This window comes from Pavona decussata, unplaced genomic scaffold (assembly GCF_977016875.1).
Source record: "Pavona decussata unplaced genomic scaffold, jaPavDecu1.1 SCAFFOLD_85, whole genome shotgun sequence".
Classification (NCBI taxonomy): Eukaryota; Metazoa; Cnidaria; class Anthozoa; order Scleractinia; family Agariciidae; genus Pavona; species Pavona decussata.
The window spans coordinates 1,497,979-1,524,224 of record NW_028145503.1 but is presented as its reverse complement, the minus strand read 5'-3'; the positions used below and the strand labels follow the sequence as shown (position 1 = coordinate 1,524,224).

The 26,246-nt window shown below is 41.4% G+C and overlaps 3 protein-coding genes across 7 annotated transcripts in view; all 3 read left to right on the top strand.

Annotated features, from left to right (window-relative positions):
- The window catches only part of LOC146475179 (uncharacterized), a 453,604-nt gene that overhangs the window by 136,331 nt on the left and 291,027 nt on the right, over positions 1-26,246 (top strand). For 4 of the 5 annotated variants that reach the window (XR_014865986.1, XR_014865985.1, XR_014865987.1 and 1 more), the window contains exons 3-4: positions 13,326-13,465; positions 14,746-14,907. Coding sequence is in view for 2 of the 5 variants with exons in the window: in XM_085116101.1 (XP_084972227.1) it covers positions 13,369-13,465; positions 14,746-14,907 (259 nt within the window). In the remaining 3 variants the exon portion in view is untranslated. Of the gene's footprint in view, positions 1-13,325; positions 13,466-14,745; positions 14,908-15,172; positions 15,251-16,221; positions 16,290-16,571; positions 16,629-18,179; positions 18,289-26,246 lie in introns of all 5 variants that reach the window. The other variant, XM_085116102.1, reaches the window with a different exon arrangement.
- Positions 671-26,246, top strand: part of LOC146475188 (tetratricopeptide repeat protein 28-like) — a 142,882-nt gene continuing 117,306 nt past the window's right edge. The window contains exon 1 of the mRNA XM_085116160.1: positions 671-780. The gene's annotated coding sequence lies outside the window, so the exon portion shown is untranslated. The remainder of the gene's footprint in view (positions 781-26,246) is intronic.
- On the top strand, positions 2,317-8,280 carry LOC146475193 (uncharacterized). Its single transcript, XM_085116238.1, has one exon. It carries the CDS (start codon positions 2,875-2,877, stop codon positions 8,278-8,280), a length of 5,406 nt encoding a protein of 1,801 aa, XP_084972364.1. The 5' UTR covers positions 2,317-2,874.

The window sequence follows — 26,246 nt, the reverse complement described above, 5'->3', positions numbered from 1 at the left end:
AGCTTAATTTGCAGATCTCAGCACATAGTTTCTTGTCAAATGGTGACTTGTCTTAAAAGTGTAAGAGGAAAAAGTTACAAAAAATGGAGGGGAAGTTAATCATGTCTTATGTAGGAGGGGGATAAGACTTTATGCTTCCATTGTGAAGATCTTTTCAAGATCTGTTTGGTGTTCAAATTTGATACAAATTGACCCAATATTGAGCGCGTAATGGCTTCTTGTGCCATATGGCACAGGACACTTTGCTTGAAGGGAACTCTTCCAATTCAGTGAAAACGTTACAAATTAACCGACCTTTCAACGTTTCGAAGTATTGTTTATTAATTGGCGGTAATATCTATAAATATACTCCCACCATCCGGTATTTCCTTATCAGAGGGGGTTCCCCTTATGTTTCCAGGGCGAATAGATCGTAAACGTCAAGAAACCAGCGTGTATTTCACATGTAAATGTAAATCCTCGCCTTAAAGATCTCATAGCTCAGTATTACAGAACTTTCAGAATGTACAACGGTTTGTTTAATATAATCCAAACTTCTCCTTAATTAAGCAAAGAAGATTCTTGGCAAAACCTGATCGCTGAAACCATCAAGTAGTTGACCTTTGAGCCTGTCTACGTAAGAGTTGGGTTTTGGTCCGCACGCTATTCACTGTGATATGAGAAGATCAGATAACGCTTCGCTTGCATATTACACTACATGAAGAAGAAGACCGGTAGTGATCTAGCTAGCTTACTGCGAGAATAAGGAGGCCGCAACAGTTGTACAGCTGTTACGAGAGAGTAAGTACATCATGTTTAATTTACACCATATCCTATTGGTATTGTAGGCTACAGCTCCGGGGCTAAGACTAGCTTTTTAAATTTAGACCAACGGTATTTGTGTCATCAAACTGGCGACGATAGCGATGCCACCGCATTCCATGGCATGATACGGAGCAAAGGCTAAAAAATACTCTTTGGCAGTCAGATAGAACTTGTTCCACAAATGTAAGCTATTAAGGAATGGAAATTAACTATAATTAAGATGCTCTGAAATTGTTCATCTCGCATTTGATTTCCTGCGTGGTTAAACGTCTTTAAAGACGTCTGACATTGTTTCGGCCGTCACGCATGACCCTATAGGACGGTACAAACTCTTGATATCAAACGAGGGCTGAGTTAAAGAAACCTAGACTACGAGTAGTCCCCCATTTTTCCTCAGGGATAGTAGGGCGAGCGAAACGCGAGCGCGCGTGAAAATCACCCCACGCGAGAAAAGGCAACGCGGCGCGGAGAGAGAAAAATGAGGGACTACAGACAAAGCCCCATCTAGTACCCAGAGTCTTCAGGCTCTATGTTCAGCGGGGCAACGCCGGCGTCGCCCCGCTGACCAAAAAGCCTGAAGACTCTGGGTACGAGATTGACAAAGCCCAAGCTTTTGACCCTTCACGGCCGACTGATTTTGGAGTGTGAAGATCGTATCACGTTCTAACTCAATTAAGCGCATCGAATGGGATTCCTTCTCTCATTGAGCTGTCATTGCCCTTGTCATCGGGAAATATTTATTGCAAGTGAAAGAAAACCCAGACACAAATTCTTCGCGGCTGTTTCTTTTCGTAGTTCCACCAATCTCGTACCCAGAGTCTTCAGGCTTTTTGGTCAACGGGGCAACGCCGGGAAGACTCTGGGGACATCGAAAAAATTCAATTTTTTTGATTGGCTGTTCCGAAACGGTTTCCATTGTTTTACCACAGAAATCCTGCGGTAATAAAATTCGATGTCCCCAGAGTCTTCCCGGCGTTGCTTCGCTGACCAAAGAGCCTGAAGACTCTGGGTACGAGATTGTAGTTCCACAGGCTAGTTTGCGGTTGAAAATCTATTTCTGACGCGACGTAATGTACAACCGGCGTGTAGCGTTGTCGTGTTCGATGAATTTATTTCCCACGGAAAATTATTTTACCGCGGCCACAAAACGTGTAATTTCTTCAATTCAATCTTTCACAAAAAAAGATTTCTAAAAGAAAGGGAAAAGATTCTGGAGAGATAGTTCTGTATCCAGTTGAAATTTGATCATGCACGCATTTTTTTTCCGATGTATGCAAATTTTTTTCAGACGACGCCAGACAGTCTGACGTCATTCATACTTTGTTTGACAGATGTTGACAGATTGTCATGGAAGAGCCAATCAGAGTTTTGCGTTGTGAGAGCAACGCATTAGTTCAAAAGCTTGGGCTTTGTCAGTAGTCCCTCATTTTTCTCTCTCCCCGCCGCGTGTCGCCTTTTCTCGCGTGGGGTGATTTTCACTCGCGCTCGCGTTTCGGTCGCCCTAATATCCCTGTCGGGAAAGAAGCACTGATGTGCGTGACGTAGAATATTAACTTGGAAATTTGATGAACAATGTCACGAAATAGTAACGCGAGCAATACTTTAAAATTAGTGAGCAAAGCAGATTGCACAATTGTACTCCGGGAAAGTCCGAAGTTAATACACTGCATGACAATGATGTAACTGCACGCGTAGACCCGCGTAGTATTAAGCTAAATAAGGAAGAGAAACGCGTGTAATTGTGTAATTGAAATTAAATTTAGTAGCATTACAATAGTGTAGCCTTGGGATTATACTGTGCTCGTGATTGTAGTAAAAATACTTGTTGCGCAAATGGAACCTAGAAAATCTTAGTACAATTGTAATGTAAGATCAGATCGATTAAGAACGAATTGTGAACGGAACTGTGCATCGCGAATATTGTAGATTGGATCAGAGATTGTCAGATTGTGAATGTTAAATAAATCTTCAGAAAAGGAAAGAATTACAGTCCTCTTCAGTTTGTGAACCGGCAAGTGCGGAGTTCATGAAAGATTCCGCGACACTTGGTCAGTTCGAGCCGGATTGGAAATGACCGCGGAGGTTGGAAAAAAGAAAAAGCGACGAGGAGGCCATCGATTGTACCTTGCTGGAATCCTCCCAGAAGTAGAAGCCAGTCTTGAACATTACACCGTGGAAAGGAAGGCAGAGCTGGCGAAATGGAAACACACGCTAAACGAGCAGTTGGAAAAGATAGCGCCCCTCGACTTAGAGATCCTGGCCTTGATGGGAGACGACGAAAAGGTGACGGAGGAGGATATGGCCAGAGAGATAGACGAGAGCAGCCGTCTTGCGTCGGACATAAAGTGCAAGTTGGCTGCGATCGAAGAACTGTTAACCGCACCGCAAATACCACAAGTACAAAATGTACCGCAGCACCAGAATTCGCCGCCAATGCAGACCGGACAAGCAAGCCAGCATAAATCCGTCCGAGCGAGACTGCCGAAACTGGAGGTGCGTAAATTTGACGGAAAAGTGCACGAGTGGCAAGAGTTTTGGGACTCGTTTGAGAGCGCCATACATCGAAATGACATGCTAGAAAACGTCGACAAGTTTTCTTATCTTAGAGGTTTGCTTGTGGGACCGGCCAGATCGGCGATCGCGGGTTTCGCTTTAACGTCCGCAAACTATCAAGCAGCGGTGGAACTGTTGAACAAACGATATGGAAAGAAGGAGGCGATCCAGCGAGCGTACGTGAATGAACTTTTGAATGTTCAGCCTGTATACAACGAGAGAGACGCGCCGAGACTTCGGAGCTTGTACGATTTCCTGGAAACCAAACACAGAGCCTTGCAAGCACTTGGAGTAGACGAGACCACTTATTCAGCGATAGTTGTACCATCTGTCCTGGAAAAATTGCCGCAGACGCTGCGTTTGACCATTACGCGAGGTAAAGATCATCATCAGTGGAACTTGAGAGACTTGTTGGAAGGCCTGGAACAAGAAGTAGAATTACGAGAAGAGTACAATGACAGCGCACGTCAAAAGAACTCGGCTGGAGACTTCCGGAGAAAAAACAATGTAGCCACACTGTATGCAGGAAACACACGGAAAGCGGCGAAAGAAACGAACTGTGCCTTCTGTTTAGGAGAGCATCCACACGAAGACTGCAGAAAGGTCCAGGACATCGAGGAGCGTAAGCAATTGTTGTTTAAATACGGTAGATGCTTTAAATGTTTAAGAAAGGGACATTTATCCAAAGACTGTACTGATCGTAGTGTAACATGTAAGCATTGTAATTGTAAACATCATTCGGCGATTTGCATCGCCTCCCAAGGGAATTTAAGAACGACAGAAATCGGAACCCAAGGGGTCCAGGGTGGTGCAGAACTAGTGGGAAATAGTATGCACGTCGGGACTGGGAACAGTGTAGCCTTACAAACGGCTCAGGCTCAACTAGCGGGGAAGGGTCGCGCTAGAATTAGAGTGCTTTTTGATTCGGCTAGTCATAAGTCCTTTGTTACTTCCCGCGCGGTAGAATCGTTCGGATTGCGATCTGTTAGAAGGGAATGGTTGACCGTTAACACCTTTGGCCAAAGGGCTACTGGATCAAACCTGCGGGATGTAGTTGAAATAGATTTGACCCCAGTGGGTGGGGGGAAGGTTATGCGCATCGAAGCTTTTGTTGTTCCCGAAATTTCGCGCGTGCAGAACGAACATCTGGAAATTGCGCGTAAGGACTACCCGCATTTGGCGCAAATATGGCTGTCCGACGTTTGCAAGGGAAGCGAACAGTTAGAGATAGATGTATTGATAGGGGCAGACTATTTGTGGAGTTTTCAGACAGGCAAGATAGTCCGGGGGGAGGTAGACGAGCCAGTCGCAGTAGAGACAGAGTTAGGATGGGTTCTCTCCGGACCCTTGACATTTAGACAGCCAGCAGATAGACCGCAGGAAGTTAACGTAAATTTTGTTGGCAGAGACAGTGTATCATTAGAGAGTTTAGAAGGGAATGTCCAAAGGTTGTGGGACTTAGAAACCCTAGGAATTAAAGAGAGTGATGGAGTGTATGAAGAGTTTGTAGACAGTATTGCCTTCAACGGTAATAGGTATTCAGTTAAGCTCCCCTGGAAGGAAGGTCAGGATAGTTTGCCAAGCAATTACGAGTTGAGTTTGTCGCGCATGAAGAGTCAGATTAGGAAGCTTAGAAAGGAACCAGACATTTTGCAGGAGTACGACTCAGTTATAAAGGAACAGTTAGATTCGGGAGTGATAGAGAAAGTCGCACAGTTAGAAGAGACAGATAGGGGTCACTATATTCCCCATTTAGCAGTCATACGCAGAGAGGCGAGCACCACGAAACTGAGAGTTGTGTATGACGCGTCCGCAAAGGCAGGAAAGGGGGGGACATCTCTGAACGATTGCCTACACAAGGGACCCTCCCTCAACCCTTTATTGTTTGACATCCTGCTTAGATTCAGAGAGAAGAGAGTGGCGTTGATAGGGGACATAGAAAAGGCGTTTCTTAACATTGAGGTAGACAGTGCAGACAGGGATTATCTTAGATTTTTGTGGTTAGAAAACGTGCGCGATCGTTGTAGTCGAATTGCAGTGTACCGCTTTTGCCGTGTTGTGTTCGGTTTAAATGCGTCTCCGTTTCTGTTAAACGCCACGCTGAGACACCACATTTCGAAGTTTAAGGACGAAGACCCAGAATTTGTGCGAAAGATGATCGAAGGTTTCTACGTTGACGACTTGGTAACGGGCGATAGCAACACGAGCGACACGTACACATTGTACGAGAAATCCAAACAGAGGATGGCCAGTGGGGGTTTCAAATTGAGAAAGTGGATGACGAATGACAAAGTGTTGAGAGAACGCATTGCGCAGATTGAGAGTAACGCAACGGAAAGCGCGATCGTGACCAGCGAAGAAGAGAGCTACGCAAAGTTCATCTTAGGTTCGGGGCAGGCTAGCAAGAGTTGTCCAAAGGTCTTGGGGCTTCCGTGGGATTGTGAGAAAGATGTTATTCAGTTTAGTTTTGAGAAGCTTGCAAGCAAAGCCCTAGACATGCACCCGACCAAGCGAAGTTTGTTAAGTCTGCTAGCAAGCATTTTTGACCCCCTGGGAATCATTAGCCCCATCATTGTGTGCATGAAAATATTGTTTCAAGAATTGTGTTGTGAAAATTTCGACTGGGATAGTAAACTCGAGGGGAAAGTAAAGAAGAAATGGGACGAATGGATTGAAGACTTATCCAAAATAAGGGGTATTACGATCAGTAGGTGTATTTGGGACCATCCAAAACAAGAGGTGCTTAATTGTTACTTGCATGGGTTCGGCGATGCCAGTAACAAAGCTTACTGCGCTGTTGTGTACTTGGTATACAACACGCCAGTAGGGGTTTTCGTGAGAATGTTGACCTCAAGGTCACGGGTAGCACCTCTGAAAGCGTTAACTATTCCCCGTCTAGAACTCATGTCCGCTAGAATTTTGGCGCAATTAATGAACACCGTGATGAAAGCATTAGAAACGGAAGTGAAGCTCAGCGGAACCAGAGACTGGTTGGATAGCAAAACTGCTCTCTGCTGGATTCGAAACGGGGGGGAGTGGAAACAATTTGTCCGTCACAGGGTAAACGAAATTCTGAAGCTCACAAAGAAAGAAGACTGGAGATGTTGCCCTGGTGAGCAGAACCCGGCAGATGTTGGTTCCAGAGGAGCGCTTGGATCGAAACTAACAGATGACGAGCTGTGGTGGAACGGACCGCAATGGTTGTCAGAAGGAGAAGACAGGTGGCCACGCGTAGAGAGTGTGGTCAGCACACCAGAAAGTGAAGAAGAAGCTAAGAAGACCGCCAACGTGATGGTAGTAGACGTTCAGAACCAACCCAGTGTTGCAAATCTTGTTGACATCAATCGCCATGGAAGGCTAGAGAAGCTACTCAGAGTGACAGCATGGGTGTTCCGTTTTATCCGAAATTCGAGACCGAACCGAACCGAGACAGCTAGACGGAAGGGAAGACTGACACGAGAAGAATTAGTCGGGGCCGAAAGTGAATGGGTGAAAGCGGCGCAAGCTGACCTGAGAAGTAAGGGTAACTTCCAACAGCTAAAGACCGAGCTCGGCCTAGAAGAGAGTGCAGGAATTCTGAGATGTACCGGAAGACTCGTCAATTCAGATTTGGAGTTTGATGCGCGAAGACCAGTCATTCTCCCAAGGGATCACGCGTTAAGCATTATGCTCATAGAAGAGTGTCACAAGAAGGTGTTGCACAGTGGTGTGAGAGCAACGCTTGCGGAGTTGAGGTCGAGGTATTGGATCCCGAAGGGCAGACAGTGCGTGAAAAAGGTTTTGAGCAAATGCGTAATCTGCAAGAAACAAGAAGGGAAAGCTTACAGCGCGCCGCAGACCGCCGCATTGCCAGATTTTAGAGTAAGAGAAGCGCCAGCGTTTTCGAAAGTAGGCGTAGATTTTGCGGGTCCGCTCTATGTTAAGGCACAAGCTGGGGGAATGAGAAAGGCGTACATTGCATTGTTTTCCTGCTGCGTAACTAGAGCGATACATTTAGAATTAGTTGAAGACCTATCTTCCGAGGCCTTCAGACGAGCGTTAAGAAGATTTTCAGCGAGACGAGGCACGCCGACATTGATCGTATCAGACAACGCGAAAACCTTCCAAGCGACCGAAAAAGCGCTTAACAATCTTTTTAGCCACCCAGAGGTAGCTAGTGAGCTAGACAGACAGCGAATTGAGTGGAGGTTTAATTTAGAGAGATCACCCTGGTGGGGAGGATTTTTCGAGAGAATGGTTGGAAGTGTGAAAGCTTGTCTCAGGAAGGTGTTAGGAAATGCACGACTTACATTTGACGAGCTGCGAACGGTGTTAGTGGAGGTAGAAGGAACGTTAAATTCCCGTCCGCTTACGTACGAGTACAATGAAGTAGAACATGAAGCTTTAACACCTTCACATTTAATCCTTGGTAGAAGGATTAAGTCTATGCCAGACGAGATAGCGGAAGAGCCAGAAGCGAACGAGAGTAGTTGTTCAGAGAGGTTTAGATATTTGACAGTGAAGTTAGCGCATTTTTGGAAGAGATGGAGAAACGAGTACCTGGTGAATCTAAGGGAGTTTCACCGCCCGAAGGTAGATCGCAAAGACAGGCAGATTCAGACAGGAGACGTAGTAACTGTGTTTGAGGAAGACAAAAAGAGAGGAGAGTGGAAAATTGCAGTGGTTGAGAGTCTTATCAAGGGCACAGATAACGTTGTTAGGGGAGCAAACGTAAGAGTCGTTGTCAAGGGTAGACCGATGCGTATTTCCAGACCAGTTCAAAAGTTGTACCCCTTAGAAGTAAAATGTGCCATACAAGGGAACGGCCAAATTGGTCAAACTGGGAACCGTAAATTTGAACGGGATCATACTACACCTCTTAGACGTAACCCTAGCAGATCTGCTGCTTTAGATGCTAGGTGGAAATCGAAACATATGCTTTGACTCGTAGACGAGTCAAGGGGGGGAGAGTGTCGGGAAAGAAGCACTGATGTGCGTGACGTAGAATATTAACTTGGAAATTTGATGAACAATGTCACGAAATAGTAACGCGAGCAATACTTTAAAATTAGTGAGCAAAGCAGATTGCACAATTGTACTCCGGGAAAGTCCGAAGTTAATACACTGCATGACAATGATGTAACTGCACGCGTAGACCCGCGTAGTATTAAGCTAAATAAGGAAGAGAAACGCGTGTAATTGTGTAATTGAAATTAAATTTAGTAGCATTACAATAGTGTAGCCTTGGGATTATACTGTGCTCGTGATTGTAGTAAAAATACTTGTTGCGCAAATGGAACCTAGAAAATCTTAGTACAATTGTAATGTAAGATCAGATCGATTAAGAACGAATTGTGAACGGAACTGTGCATCGCGAATATTGTAGATTGGATCAGAGATTGTCAGATTGTGAATGTTAAATAAATCTTCAGAAAAGGAAAGAATTACAGTCCTCTTCAGTTTGTGAACCGGCAAGTGCGGAGTTCATGAAAGATTCCGCGACAATCCCTGAGGAAAAATGGGGGACTACTCGTAGTCTAACCACACATGGGATCAAATATGTCACACAAGAACCAGAACTTGACACATCTGGTAGAAGAGGGGTATGAAACCGTTTGTGGATAAGGGAAGAGGAAATCAGTTCGACTGAACGTTTGTTATATTTAAGTTATGCATCTTCACCATTTACACACTCTGCTCGTTTCCCTTCCAAAAATGGAATTCGCGTTTCTCAGTCTACTTCGAATAACTTAAGACTGCTAACCAAACTTGGTTTATTTCTCTAATTAATTCTGAATGTTTGCGGTAACGAGCCCTTTGATTTTACGTGAATTGGTCGCCATTTTGAATTACGGCAAACGTCGTTAAGCGTTTTACAGTTTCTGGAAGGGAACACGATGACAGTTCCCCATATCCTCTGAAATATTTTCAAGCTGAAGGTATATGGCTATTTTGCCGATCAAAATTGAGGCCTCTGATAGGTTTGGAGTCATAATAACCGGTTTTGACTTTTCCATAAGTTTCTAACACTGAGTCGCTTCGCAGAGGAATGTATTTCAATCAAACCCAAATTTCTCAAATTCGATCAGCGATCTCTATCGTCAAGCACCTGCTGGTGCCTGTGTTTCAATTGGAGGCCGAGTCGTGAAAAAGTAGCGTAGATCTATGATGATTGGAAATGCGAAAATTGTATCTATAGTGAAATTCTAACACGACCCCGCAAGCGTGTATAACGAAACATTATGGTATGTTATGGTATCGCGTGGCGAGGTGGTCGACAGTCAAAATTACAAAACGCAACACACCATTGAAAAAAGTGGCTGGAATCAGTTCGCAATCATCTAAATCTTGTGGAGACCAGCCTTAAATTAAAGTGGCTAATGATTTCCTTTGCATTCATTTTCGTCCTCATTGACACGGACATCATCAATTTTGGCTTACAAAAGAAGTGACATGTTTGCATCACTGTCACTTTTTCTAATGCGCACTTGTGCAACCAAATACAGCTTATGTTCACTTTGTTTGTGTGTTTGTTGCCAGTTGCGGTTTGTGGGATTCTTACTTCTAACTAGAGGCTAGCCCAAAGCAAAAAAGGGCTTACTCCAGGACCTTGAGTCGCCGTAACTTTGGGTGACTTAGGGCGATTTAAGGCGACTTAACCAAAACATTCTGTAAAATTGAAGCGATTTTAGGCGACTTATGCATTATCATGCATTATCTGGCGCAGTAAGTAAGCCAGACTGTTGTCCATGGATAGTTAGGCCTGTTAATATGCCTCAGTGGGCATTTACAATTTGTCCTGTTTAGGTTCCACATGGAAAAAAATTCGTATTTGTTTTTATTGAAATGGGGAAGTTTACCCCCTAGGGGAAATTTGAACTGTTTTCTAATCTAAGGGATTGTTAAAAGACTGGCATGGGGTGGGGGTGGGGGGCTCCCATATAAAAGTGACAGGGATAAACTCAAAAATTTTGAAAAGAAGCCCTAACGTATAAGACGTATAAGAATTCTATTTTGTGACCATAATCTGAACAATTTTTTTCATCATTTTATTATTTTATTTAAGAGATACCAAATCAGTTGATTGACATTTTCTGCTTGTCATATTTTTGGCTTCTTACCCTAGAATGTAGCACAATGTATCCAATAGAAGTAATTTTAGATGTTAACACCCAAAGGGGTACCAAACCACAAATATTAACCCCTTAAAGGTATGGTGGTCACCCACGTCAATTTTATATGAGATTTCCCCCCCCCCCCCCCACCTCCTGCGGGGGGTATTTAAGGCAACTCTAGGCGACTTAAGGCAACTTAGGCGACTTTAGGTCCCAAAATAGGCCTCAAAAAGGAATGTTTTCACTATAGACGTGGTAAGTGATTGATTTGAAATTCGTTTCATGTAAAATACAGGAAGTAGGGCTCTTCCCAGAAATGGAGTGAAGTGTTGCATCAAGAGCAATTTTATGTGCACTGGATGAATGTACACACTGGTAGTGTGCAATCATTTTCGTTCGAAAATGATTCCATTTTATGGATGTTCTTTTTGTATAAAGATACCAAGATCTGCCGTGTTAGTGTAAAACCGAAACTAAAAGAACAGCCGAACCTGTATTGTTAAAGCGGTATCTTATCAAACGGTCACCCTCTATTAAGCGGTCAGTTCTCAAAATTCCGAAATTTCCCTTAAATGGGGTGGGGGCATTTACGGTTGACGGTTAATATTTTGGTTTTTCTACAATTAACGGTTTATCTCCCTTCGTTACGGTTAACAGACATCTGAAAAGAAAGTCAATTGCTCTACTTAAAGTTAAAAATTAGTTTTCATTGTTGCAAAAGACATTATTAAGGTCTGTAGGTCTCTAACGACCTTTCCCGGATGAAAATAGGCTAAAATAGGTTATATCAGCCACCAGACAAGACACAAAAAGTCGTAAGAAGCGATCTTACAATCTCTAGAAGGAAATTGTGGATAGGAATTTTTTACGATTATCTCTTTTTTTTTACCACTAACAATAAAAAAATTTTCATTTGGTACGCGTATCGACTGAACTTTTCAGTCATTTTACGACTAACGATTAACTATATTGAGACCCTCTCTGAAATTCTAGGGGCCCCTATTACGCCTTTTACGGTAAGCGGTCGCGATCACCCTTAACTAAGTCCCAACGGGCTGCTTCTATTGTCTTTACCTGTATTAAACGGTCACTTTGTAAAAGATATCACTCAAAAGTAACAACAAATAGCGTACCCGGTGTTCGACTCTGTGTTTAGTTTCACAAATCATTAAATCACCGCATATTGTCGTTTGTACTTTGTGGTAAAAAGCCTTCTCAACATTGCACATCTAAGCATTGCCGAATTTAAAAAACCAACCATCAAGGCTGACAGGAACTCTCTTTTGCGTGAAGCAAAGTCAAATTTAAACAAATATATTACTTCACGATATCAAACTGAGGAACCATATACAACAAATACTGATATCTAATTAGTGTTTTTCTTTGGCCAATCTCTTTGGAGGGGCGAATCTACTACAATACTGACTCTTGGATCCTAGCGTTATCAGTCTGTTTTTATACCATTTTCTCCGTTTCAGACCGTTTTATTGTTGCCGTTTATTAACCGAATAAGTTATATTTTAAGCGGTTAATGTATTGCCTGTACATTAAGTTACCAATACCAAATGTGACATAAAATGGTGTTTTACTTTTTTTTCCTTGTGCACCATAAAGCACATAAATACAGGTTTGATTGTAATTTATAGTTAAGTTGTCACTGATTAAAAATTCTGAATCTGTAGACCAACCCTCGGCGAAAGTGCTGCGTACTGGGACTCTCTTGCTTATTAAGTTTGGTCGAGTTTCGAGATGTAACTAATAACTACAATAAAAAAAACATAAAAAATATAAATTCACGTTTGTAAGGCGCGGACAGTTGTGTATTGTTTGTGTTTGTTGATATGTAAAGACAAGCAAGACGTTTAAGATTCTTCTCAAGTCTAATTTAACTATGAAACCAATGAAAACGGAATTTTTTGGCCAAAAGCAAATCTTACGATAACATAATTGATCATTAGCAATGGTATGGAAACATGCGTTTCATAGATCGCAGTTCTTAGGGCTTGATGTTGATCACTCACAGTCTAATAAGTCCTACGTTTCTTCATATTCTCACGTAGTGTTTGGCCATTGATATTAAAGTTTCCAGAACATAAGTGGTAAGTAATTTGTTTTTTGACTCATAATTTGCTACTCAAGGACGTTTCATTTAGCATACTAAGTATAAAGTAAAACTCATTTCATTGATGCAATGGTGGAATCGACATGCTCATCATCATCATCATCATCATCATCATCATCATCATCATCATCATCATCATCAGCACATTTATGAAGATGATCCTACGAAATAACAACTTTGATTTTCATTTGTAAATTTTTTTGTAGGGTCGATATTTTCAAATAATCTTTAGTTGAAACATCCCAAGAAAGGAGGTGCCCTCGCACTTTCTAAACTGGAAGTAAATTAGACAAAAGTTAGTTTACAGGGAATGATAATTCTAAGTTTGCCAACAATCCTTAGCATTAATGCTCATAATGGGGTCTCTTGTTCATCGACCCTCGCCGACTTCCAAAACTGATTTAATAACGAAACGAAATGGGTAGCCTGAATAATAGTCTGAGAAAAGTTAGCTCGTGTAGGAGATGCTGAGCATATGCCAGCTTTTACTTATAAGTTTTACGTGCCATATACCTTAGGGGCTTTAAGGTTGGCCAAACGGATGCAGCATGTTGAATCCTCATGTTGTACTCGTTTGGCCACGATGTTAAACGAAGTCTGATTTCCATCAAACATCTCTTCAACATCGTCCAACTTTTTTTGTTTTGTTTTGTTTTGTTTTGTTTTGTTCTCGGGTGTGATCAAATGAAATAATCCTTTGTGATATTAGAATTAATGACCACAGAATGACTTACAGTTGTTTTTTATCTTAGGGAGATTTTAGACTGAGTTACGTTTTCCATTTTCCCGTCATTCATGGCGGGGAGTGCAGAGGAAGCCAAAAATGAAAGTGACGTCACACCACCTGACTCTGAAGAAGGAAAACTTGGTTTTGACAATTACACTTTAAGAGGTAAAAAAAAAAACGTTTTCCATGTTACAAGAAGTGAAAACATTTTTTAAGCCATTGTTGACCCGAGGAAAATGTTTTTTTTTATACATCTAAAATGCAAAATTATTTATATCAAGCTGATGAGCCAAGTTCAAAATAGAGTAACTGACAACAGCAGTAAAACTTGCTAAGCACAGTATTTTTTTTTATTGTTATTGTTCCTTAACATTACATTTTATTACAATACAGTGCTCAGCATAGTAGAATATGAAAAAAAACGTCCCTTTTGACGGTTTTTTTATCTTCAGGAGCAGTATATTTTATTTATTTTCTACCATTCTTAGTTATGTAACATTGTGAACGTTTTGTCCTGAGCTTTCGTTATAGCGTGTCAGTTTTTCAGCGTAATTTAGGCACTGCAGTGTGAATCGTTCTACAAGCGTAGAATTAATTGAGAGCTTTTGAACTGAAGACTAAAAATTAATTAAAGCTTGAATTAAGGCCCACTCATGGCGAAACTCTTCGTGTTCTGTATGTTTTATTTCTCAGACCAGGGATAGGAGAGCGACCAAAACACGCGAGCGCACGCGAAAAACTCTCGATGCCGCGAGAATACACGAAAGCAGATGCGCCCTGCGCGTCTACTCGCAAGAGGCGACTTTTTCGATTATCGATTATCCCTGAGAGAATTGAGGAATTACCTCCTCTAGTTAATAGGAGGAATTGGGTTTATTACGGAGAGTTTTGATAATGTTACACCGCATATGAGACCAGTCAGTGATATAATGTCTCACTGGCCTTACTGACTTAATAAAGACGATGATAATATTTTGCTGCTTTGTCCTAGTATAGGGGATTTTCGGCCACATTTTAAGCCTCATTAGGACACATTAGCATAAACGACAAGACTAGCCACAGATAAATGGTATATTTAAATCAGAAGAGCTTGGCAAACTTAGCTAGTATTTTCCGGAAGTTGGCATGTTATTAGTTTTTGGGAACAAGCGTTAAAAGTGTCAAAATTTTACAAAGAATGTATGGCTGGGTGGCAGCAATTGCCTCGTAGCGATACATTCTTTGCTTTTTGAAAAACTATAATATCTCAGAATATTCAACAGGTAACACTAATATTTACACTGATTACTAAGAGTGGCGTGCTATTTGTTAATTTATGTAGGTGTCTATTTGTGCCGGTAGCTTGTTGTTTGATAACCAGATTTATATGCTACTGAGGCAAAATCTAAACCATGACGTTATTACAAACCAAGTTATCATCAACTGGATTAATTTGTCTTTGTTAGCGATAGTGGAGGTTTACAAGGAAGATGGTAATGAGAGCTACCGTAAACGAGACTACTACAATGCCGTGAACTTCTACACTGAAGGAATAAACGTGAAATGCAAAGATGACGAACTGAATGCCAAACTGTACAGCAACAGAGCAACAGCAAATTTCTATCAGGGTGAGTGGTCTTCGTCGCAATTTCTCCTGTTAAAAATTCTACTTGAATACAAAAACAAAAAAGCAATCTTGTTAATTTTGAATTTTTTTTCATCATCACAGTACTCGTTCCAAGTCCCACCTCGGTGGAACGCATGGAGTTAGTCTTTAGTTGTATTGTTGGTTTTGAAGCTACAGTTATCCCAGGGCACCAAAGAAAGAAAGAAACGGTTGCTTATGTTGTTTCAACCACACTCGTTTATGAAACTTCTATTTCTTGTTTTAAGGAAAATACCAAGAGACAATAGATGATGCAAAAGCTGCCTTTGACTTACAACCAACTTACATTAAAGCCATTGCAAGAGGTGAGAAGTATTATCTGGTCAGATAAATGCAGTTGACCAGTCCTTTGCGATTAGAACTTTACAGCTCAAAGGACTTAGTTTACACACGTTCAGATTCCAGTCATTGCTGTTTAACAAGTGAGTTTATCAAGGTACTACAGTCTACAGAGATCACTTGCATCGCGGACAACTGTTTCATCAGGTACACTAAGTCAAGTTGGACTGTTCATGTTGTGCCGAGGATGGGGAATCTCTTCAACTCTCTTCCCATAAGCGGGACAGGGAAGCAACGACAAAACTTTCCAAAGACTCACTAAAGAAATCCCTTTTATACACTCTGCAACATTTGTCATTGCGAGTTTGAAGCCCTGTCTGCAGATCATAATATAAGAGACAGCAGATCAGGCATTAAACCTCATATATGTTGAGAACAGGAGAAGAGCCAGTGTCAAGGAAAAGGGGCAACGATCAAAAACCCAACTTCAACACTCACTTGCTCCACCAGACGATAGAATGTAGTCGTTGGTTAGGAAAGCCTCTGAATCACGGATAGGTCCAGTCATTGATAGTGCTCTTTAAATCTTCAGTTGAAAAGTCAAACCAACGCAAAGCTTTCTAATTAAAGCACAATTAACTACCGCAATGTTCCAAAAGTAGTGACGCCAATTCCCTAATCCCCCATAGATAGATAAAATTTGTCGGTAGCTGTTAAGGAAGCCTTCCAATGCAACGATCCCCTCAAAACAATTGCGACTTAAGACGTACTTTAACGTTTCCTTCTGCACGAAAAGACCTCTTCTCGCAATGGGTGAAACAATAGTCGGAAAGGGCGTCTGCTCTCGATCCCAGACTACGAGCCTCTCAGTAATGCGCCGATCAATTCGAAACTTACTTTGATTACGTGAGCAATTAGATTGCAATACAAACCAAATATAACATGTACAGTTAACGCTTGGAAATTTAACTTTTGTAAAAACTTTAATATTTTGTAGGGGCAAGTGCTTGTGAAAAGCTGGGTCGACGTGAAGAAGCCATCAAATGGTGTGACAGAGGATTGGCAGTATCCTTTAATTCCTCGCGGTAAATACCACCGAAAGTGCAACTGAAGATATTCTAGGCAACTTTTAAGTTTTTAAGTTTTTTTTAAGTTTTTGTTTTTGATTTGCCTAGAGTATCTTAAAAGATACTCTAGAGTATCTTAAAAGATACTCTAGGCAAATCAGTCAACGATAATTGTACCTCAAAAATGAATTCAAGATCTTTTCGTATTACAATAATGGCTTGGTCGCCTTGTTTTATTTGGTGTGTTGAGCGATTTTTCTTAACTTTGCGGTAAAAACAGATCAACAAGCAAAACAAAGCTTTACTGGATTTGAAGAAGTCTATCAATAAACCACAGGTATTTAAATTAGGAAAGTTTGAGTAAAGCGAAATTAATTCGTAGGTTTTAACTATCAAAAAAGGGTTACAAAAGGTCAATTTTTTTTTCATACCAGTTTTCAGGCCAGGGTCTTTAAATATCCATATAAATATCCATACCTGTTTTCATATGTGAATCATTTAAAATGATGTTTTGGCGAGAGCTGTCAGTTCCGGTTTTCGTCTCTCCATAAATCCAAATGTCAAAATTACAATTCGATCAGGAAACAGAATAATTCCGTACCCAAATTTCCCACGGTCAGGAGAAAGAGACATAATTCCAAACCTGCGGTGAGGTCTGAGTAAGAGAGTAGAAATAGAGAGAAGGGCCACTGAAATAATAAATATTTCTATTCATCAATTAATTAATTAATTAATTCATTCATTCATTCATTCATTCATTCATTCATTCATTCATTCATTCATTCATTCATTCATTCATTCAGTCAATCAGTCAGTCAGTCAGTCAGTCAGTCAGTCAGTCATTCATTCATTCATTCATTCATTCATTCATTCATTCATTCATTCATCCACCCATCTGTCCGTCCGTCCGTACGTACGTCCGTCCGTCCGTCCGTCCCTTCGTTCGTTCGTTTCTTCATTCATTCGTTCGTTCGTTCCTCGCTCAATCAATAATTCATTCATTCATTCATTCATTCATTCATTCATTCATTCATTCATTCATTCATTTATTCATCCATTCATTCGTTCGTTTGTTCGTTCGTTCGTTTATTTGTTTATTCGTTTGTTTGTTAGTTCGTACGTTCGTTCATTCATTCATTCATTCATTCATTCATTCAATCAATCATTCGTTTGTTCGTTCGTTCCATGTTTCATTCATTCATTCATTCATTCATTCTTTCATTAATTAATTAATTAATTAATTAATTCATTCATTCATTCATTCATTCATTCATTCATTCATTCATTCATTCATTCATTCATTCATCCATCTGTCCGTCCGTACGTTCGTCCGTCCGTCCCTTCGTTTGTTCGTTTCTTCATTCATTCGTTCGTTCGTTCCTCGCTCAATCAATCATTCATTCGTTCATTCATTTATTCATCCATTCATTCGTTCGTTTGTTTGTTAGTTCGTACGTTCGTTTATTCATTCATTCATTCAGTCGGTCATTCGTTTGTTCGTTCGTTCCATCTTTCATTCATTCATTCATTCATTCATTCATTCATTCCTTCCTTCCTTCCTTCATTCATTCATTCATTCATTCATTCATTCATTCATTCATTCATTCATTCATTCATTCATTCATTCATTCATTCAGTCAATCATTCATTCATTCGTTCGTTTGTTCGCTCCATTGTTCGTTCGTTCATTCGTTCCTTCCTTCCTTCCTTCCTTCCTTCCTTCCTTCCTTCCTTTATTTATTCATTCCTTGGATTCTATTTGAAACACATTATTTTAAACGCCTTCGTCTTTCCCATAAACTTTAAGCCAAAGGATAATCCCATACCCTTCTCATTCTATGATCCAGTATTAGACCAAGGCCACTCTTTATTCTCTTTAACTTTACAGGAAAAAATCGTCAGTAGCTTCCCTGGGGATGTAAAGGGATTCCCTGGGGGTGCTGGGTTCCCCGGTGCAGGAGAAGCAGGAGTGTTCCCTGCTGAATCAGTCACTGGAAGTAAGTGACAACTATATTTATATTTTATCCGTGTTTTCGTTACTTTCCTTTTGTTAATACTATGTTTACACTAGCCCAAGTGTTGCATCAAACATGTTACATTCGTTTGGCCATCTCGCTCAACACTGTGCAACATCAATCAATGATTGATTCATTATTAGCATTTAACGACTGAGTGATTTTTCTAAATACGTATCGTAATTTTCCGACAGCCATTGTTATGTGGTCGTGTGCTTCAAACAACGGCTCGCTAAGCAAAGCCGCGTCACATTTGAAGCCATGGATAGTTCATATTTTAAGCCTTCGTGCTGACCCCATGTTCCCCACTAAAAAAGTCAGTTTGTTCTTAATTTTCGAATGTAAACGGATAGATCCTACACTTCTTAAAAAATCATCTTTTTGGTTACAATTGTAAATACAGCATTCCTCTTCAAATTCCCTGCTTTTCTTAACGATAGGGAGGACTTGAGAAAGTCAGAAAAGCTATTTTTGTCAGTGGGCTTCAGGCAAATTACGACCTGTTTTGTTATTTTTGGCTATCAAAAGTGCCTTCATCTTCAACTTCGCAGAACTGGGCAAGCGGAGGAACAACTGAACAAACCAGAAACTCAAACCAACGAACAAACGGAAGGCCGAGCGAACGAACATCCAAACGGGCAAACGAATGGCCGAATGATCGAGTTAATGAAAAAACGGTGAACAGACCCGTTAGAGAGTTTAAAAAAACCGCCAAACAACGAGAAACACGAAGGAAATATCTAAACGTCCTAGGGTGAATCTCTCTGCCACACGTTTCAAACTGCGGCACCACAGCTGGCCCTACGTGCCTGAGCTGACATGTATCATTCTATGCAGTTTAAACAAATTATAAACTTATGTTTCCTTGTACCTGAGTGTCCGGCATCTCCAGAAGAAGAGTTCTTATTTTGCATTAATACATGTTATAAATGACGTTGGACTTTATTTTGTTAATTTGATTTGAACATTGATTATTAACTGATTATTGCCACAAATACGAAGGCACTTCCGATCAAGGACACGTGTTTTAGATCACATTTCATTTGACACTAAGTAACCTTTTGTTCATTGTCCATTATCTTGAGTTCGACACGCGGTCAGCATATACACGTACACGGACAGTGTAGACCATTTATTTCGTCTTGTGTTTTTATTTGCCGCACGAGGATCTACCCTTCAGCTACTAAGACATCATTTCAATTTGTATTTTGCTTCGATTAAATTGTAGTTTCTTCCCTCGTTGTTGTAATTTCACGTTTTCTAACTCTTGAGCAATTTTTGTAACGCCTCAAATATGATCGGAATGTTGCCAGAAATCGCCTCAAATCTTGGTTCATGTATTTTGGTTAAAAATATTAATAGGAATTAAATTAGAATTAAAAATATTAATAGGAAATCCTTGTGCTGGCTCATCATTCGAGATTGTTCATACCAATACAGTTGGCTGGATTAAGTCCCCTCGTAGATGAAACAACTTGGAAATGTAAAATGTTGAAACACGGAGCTGAAGAACGGCAAATTAACAGCTAACCATTTGAAACTTTAACAGCTATAACTTAGTCTTTTTACCTGGCTCCTTTGTTAAAACAGTTAAGCTTGTTGATCTAACCGGGCTCGCGACATTATTTGAACACAACGTTTTATTCAAACGACAACGTCACACTCAGTAGCCATATTTAAGAAAAGCCATATTTGAGAAAAGCTAACTCCGCCTTTGTCTGGACCCTAATCCCTTAAACAAGGCGTTAAAGAGGTGCCATTTTCCTATGCCAGTGTTGAAGACATACTGCTGGAGTTGGGCAGGGCCAAGATTTTTACTAAAGTCGATTGCAAGGATGGATATTGGAAGATAAAGCTTACAGAAAAAAGATCCGTACTTACCATCTTCGTCACGGACTTTGGCATATACAAATGGAATCGTATGCCTTTCAGGATGTGGCCCGCTAATTAAATATTTCTGCTTCGCTTACATGAAGCAGTTGAAGGCCTTGAAAGAACATATGAAATCGCGGACGTAATCCTAGTGGCAGGTACTGGAGACACGATGAGGGATGCAATAGCAGATCATGACATTAAAATTAAGAAGCTGTTGACGAAATGCCAAGAGTGTAACATTAAACTAGACAAGCAAAAAGTGGCATTCAAGCAAACAGAGGTACCCTACATGGGACATCCCCTTACCTCGGAAGGAGTAAAGGCAGACTCGTCCAAAGTTGAAGCAGTGCATAACCTGGAGAGGCCAAATGATGTTACTAGTGTTCAGCGCATTATGGGCACTGTGGGTTAGAGAGATTATCGGAAGTCTCAGAGCCTCTCAGACAGCTCACTCAGAAGAAAGCAGCATTTCCATGGGACAAAGTCTATGACGGCGCTTTCTGCAGGATCAAAGAAATGGTGACGGCCCACCACTGCTAAAGTACTATAAGCGAGACAAGGACTAAGTCATTCAGTGCAATGCAAGCGAAGGGGGCTTAAGAGCAGCGTTACTCCAAGATGGTAGGCCGCTGGCTTACGCCAGCATAGCCCTTACTGCAGCTGAAAGAAATTACACCCAAAGAGAAAAGGAACTTCTTGCAATTTTGTTTGCAACAGAAAACTTTCACCAGTATACTTGTGGGAGATTGGTGATTGTCAAATCTGACCATAAACCCTTGGAAGTGATACTTGTTAAGCCGCTGGTCTCTGCTTCAAGGAGATTACATGAGATGATTTTGAGGCTGCAACGATATGATCTAGACGTGTGATACAAGAAAGGAAGGGAGCTTTTCATCGCAGACACCTTTAGTCGGCATTACCCCAAGTTAACAGAAGCCATTCAAGGTCACGGAGAGCATGTCCTGTAAGCAAGATGTACCTTTGAAGAGGAACTTGAGGCGGACCAAGACATTCAAGAAATAAACCCCTTACTTGTGAACGAGCACGAACCAGAAAGATTTCGCGCAGAGACTAAGCATGATGAGGTTGTGCAAGCTATGAAAGCTTTAGTGCAATCTGGATGGCCAGCAGACAAGAGAGTGCTACCTCCGCCAGTGGTGTTATACTATAATGTCCGTGATGTATTAGTGATCCAGGATAGGTTACCCTTCGTAGGAGACGGGCTTGTGATCCCTAAGACTCTTCGAAAGCGCACGCTACAGACACTGCACTCCTATCAGCAAGCGATAGAATCAACGATAAGGCGCGCTAGAGAAACGATCTTTTAACCCAATATGAAGAATTACATAAAAGATTGTGTGAAACGTGTGCGACCTACAGTACAAGGCAGCAGAAGGGGACGATCATCAGTCATGACGTTCCAGTTCGCCCTTAAGGCCAAAATTTCCACAGACCTTTTTCACTTTGACCACCTGAGTTACATGGTGACTGTGGATTATTTCTCTGGCTTCTCCGAGATCGACAGGCTGTATGACATGAAGGCTTCTTCTGTGATCAGGAAACGTTAGGCACACATGGCTCGAGATGGGATTCCCGATGAAGTTGTGTCGGACAGTGGTTCGCTGTGCACAAGTCGAGAATTCAAAGCCTTCGCCACAGAATAAGGGTTCAAGCACGTCACAACGATTTCCTATAACCATCAATCCAATGGTAAAGTTGAGTCTGCTGTCAAGGAAGCAAAGAAGATCCTTAAGAAGTCTGGAACGTCTAAAAGTGACCCCTACCTGGTACTGTTGGTTCATCGTAACACCCCACAGGAAGGATTTTGTACCAGCTCTGCTCAGCGTCTGTTAAGCAGGAGAACAAAAACAAATATTCCTACCTGTAGCAACTTGCAGAAACCCAACGTAGCTGAGGGCACTTTAGAGAAGGACTAGCTGAGGAAGTTGAAGCAGAAGTTCTACTATGAAAGATCAGCAAAAGACCTACCTGACCTTCAGAACGAGGATGTTTTTCGGATGCAACCTTTTCGGCTGAAAGAGAAAACATGGAAGAAGGCGAAAGTGATGAAACCTCTGAGCAAGAGATCGTATGCCGTAGAGCCAAGTGGGCAGTTCTGTATTAGAAATCGGAGACACTAAAAGCGTTCTGCAGAGGCTGACAGCCCTGTAACTGAGGAATGGCCAACGCCCTAAACTCACGATGACTCGAAAGATGAGGATAACCTCACCAATGACCAGCCGTCAGTGGAACCTGTGACGGCTACAAGGATAAATCAGCCCATGATTACCACTGCATCAAATAAGGATCAGCCCTAATCGACCGTTACAGTAGACAAAGATCGAGCCAGCAAAGATCAGCCCTTGAGTCGACAAGTGCCAGTAGTATACCTTCAGCAAAGATAAGCCCCGTTAGTGGATCCCCTTGGATCCCCTTAATGAATATTCCTAAGTGTCGAGTCCATGACGTCACCTATTGTTATAACCTAGGGAAAAAATACCTGCCTCCATACTAATTAAGAGATTAGGTAATGCCTTCCTGCATACCAATAAGTGCCGAGGTTTACTAATGAGCGTCACTCTTGCACAAAGGAAACAATAGACATACCCAGGCTTGCCCGCTCTATATTCATCCTGATTGGATAGTCAAGACTCTATTGTCAGTTTGAATAAAAAGCGGGTAGATTTCGAAAGCGCTATCGTACTTACAATCGCATTGCTGGGAAAACTTTTTTCCGAATTTCAAAACGACTGGGAGACGAAACCGTTTTCTCGGAAATGAAAAACTATTAAAGTCACGCACCGTTAGTCAGTTAATTATGCGGGTCCATGAGCCCAAAGTTGCATACAAATTAGTTCAGTTGTGCTGGAAAAACCCAAGAGAGTATCTTGACGCATTAGTATATAATCAATTTTATATAACTTAACAAGGATCAATTAAAACACGCGACTTATAATTGTTAGCAATAGAACCAGACAAGAGATACCGTTTTTGAAACTTTATTAAAAAGCAATGACAAAAAAGAGTCAAATACACAGTGATTTCAAGTGGATGGAGATTAATTAATCTTCATTTCCGTTCGGCTCCTCTTTAGAAGGGGAATAGAAATCGGCGCCCAAAGTGTTCGCGTTTTTGTGTGTAACTACTCCACAATCGTGACACCGAAGAAAGCCCTCTTTCATGTACTTTCTCTCCTCGGGAATCTGGTGATCGCATATGGGACAAATCTTGTAGTAATCGTTCCAAAAGCATTTAGGACATTTCATGATCAATGTACAGTACACATTAGAGTTCTCGCAATGTTCACAGGGACTTTTAAAGTGACTGAAGGTGGTGGACGTTTCAGGGTTATTACTTTTTGTTTCCTGACTGTCGTTGTCAGTGTCGTTGTCGCGGCTCTCTTGGATGCCTTCAGCTTCAACGCCATTCTCAGAACCCACCTCCTCCTCCTCCTGATTTTCTATATCCGATGAATATCGGAAGTATTTTCTATATTGCGGTAGCCTTTTTCCTTTTCTATTAAATCAGTTATCAACCTTTTGTTCTTGATTAAACCTTTATCGATTCCTAACTCTGTAAGTCCATCTAGAAACGTATTCAGCGCAAGAGGTTTGGAAATCTCATTGTTGTGAGGGAGTAACACATACTCAACTAGCTCGGCGATGTTTGTGACGGGAATGGTACGTTTATTTCGAAGTAATTGCCCGCGGGGAGTCCAGAAAAGAATATCTTTGGACGCGGCCATACTATGCAGCAAATCAGTAGCAAGCTTTTCCGGCACTGCTCGGGAAAGATGACTCAAAACATCTTTTATTCTTGGTTCTTCATCATCGCTTTCATCATCAGAACTTTCACTTTCTTCATGTTCACTCTCGTGTTCTTCTTCAACCAAATCTATCTTTCTCTTCATATTGATCAGCACTCTTTAAAGGTAAGTGTAAAATAAATGTACAAGGTCTGTGTGGTTTCGTTTATAACATTAGCAATCCCAAGCTACTTATAACAGGGGTTAACAACTCTTGAATAAATTCACTACCCTCTTGTACAAGGACTCGCTTCTTTTATTTTGTAAGGGACATTTGATCTGGCCAGGTTAAGTAAAGCATCCTTATATGGCAGCAATATCCGCTTATTTTCTTCGGAGATGGGAATGTGTCCCTTGAGTATATTGTATAAGACTAGGACTAGTGCATGTAGTTGCTGTGGAGTAGCTGTCTTTAAAAGAAATTGGCGCTGATGATCAGGGCAGTGAGCTAACAGCTGAGGAAAACCACGATTGTTGTTCACTACACGAGACATACCTGTAAAGTGAGCTAAGGCGAATGAGTTGCTTACATTTATTGTGGGGAAACAATAGAAATGTGGTGGTGGTGAAGGGAAAACAATAGAATTGAGGAGGAGGAGGAGGAGGAGGAGGAGGAGGAGGAAGAGGAGGAGGAAAACAATATAATTGAGGAGGAGGAGAGGAGGGAAAACAATAGAATTGAGGAGGAAGAGGAGGAGGAAGAGGAAAGAGGACGAGGAGGGAAAACAACAGAATTGAGGAGGAGGAGGAGGATGAAGAGGACGAGGAGGGAAAACAATAGAATTGAGGAGGAGGAGGGAAAACAATAGGAGTTAATTATATATATAAATGTGACACATTTATGTGACACATTTATTTTCAGTTCACGTTAAGTCTTCGCCGAGTTGACATGAGTTGGTTCTGTTCCTTCTGCGAAAAATCCTTTAGTAGAAAAGATATTATGCAAAGACACGTGATGTCTAAACACCGCAATGCTGGTTTCACTCCATTCAGAGCTATGCCGTTTTCTCCAGAAAAATGTCAGCGGTTTCGCTTCCAGCATCCTTTTACCTCCATGATTGCCGGAATGACCGGGTCCGGAAAAACGGCCTGGGTTCGATCTCTATTGCAACAAGCTTCAGAGACAATTCACCCTCCCCCGGAGAGGATCGTCTGGTGTTATTCACAATGGCAGCCTGCTTACACAGAAATGCTAGTCGCCATGCCTCACATTGAATTCGTCAAAGGAATTCCTACGGCTTTAGAGCAGGATTCCTATTTTGATGTGAACACACGGAATTTGATCGTGTTTGATGATCAGATGATCGACGCCAGTAAAGACAAGCGAATTGTGAACCTCTTTACTCGCGGTTCTCATCATTGCAATCTCAGTGTGATTTATATCGTGAAAAATCTATTTCATCAGGGAAAAGGTAGCCGCAGCATAAGCCTAAACAGTCATTATTTGGTGTTATTAAAGAATCCACGAGATAAATTGCAAATCTTGACTCTGGCGAAGCAAATGTATCCCGGCCAAACGGATTTCTTTTTAAATCAGTGCGAAGTGGCTGTGAAAAGACCTTTTGGTTATCTGTTGATTGATCTGAAAACCACTACCCAAGACAACTGTAGATTGCGAACAAACGTCCTCCCCAGTGAAGAAGGCTTTAACCAAGCAGGGTTTCAAGAAAATATTCCTCAAGAGCTTTTAAAATATCTGAAGCAGCAAAACATAGCGACACCCCAAGTACTTCCAGCTATGCAAGAAATAAAGGGTAGTATGGATGGCATGCTTTCTCGAAACGATCTCCGGGAAGATGAAAAAGCTAACCAATACTTTCAGTTGCAAAACAGATACTTGGCTTTTAAAGAACAATTAAATTCAAGGACACGACCGGAAGAAATAATCAACGCTGTTCCAGACTTAACATCAAGGACACTAGATTCTTCGACAACAACGGCAGCATTCTCCACTCCCCTCCACCCCTTTAACATAACACCTGAATTAACACAAGCGGCTATCTCTCAAAAACCATACGAAGAAAGCCTCACCCCTGCACCACCCTCAAACCCTGCTTTCCTGACCCCTCCTTCCACAGTAGAAACACCATCACAACAAGCCCCGAAGCGAAAACGGCGTCGGATTCAATTTGTAAATTATTTGGATGATCATGAAGCTCACGCAAAACGGCTGAGGAAACGTCGGCATAAGAAATTTACAAGTACTCCATGGGCGAAGAAGATGAAGATTAATTAATATCCATCCGCTTGAAATCGCTGT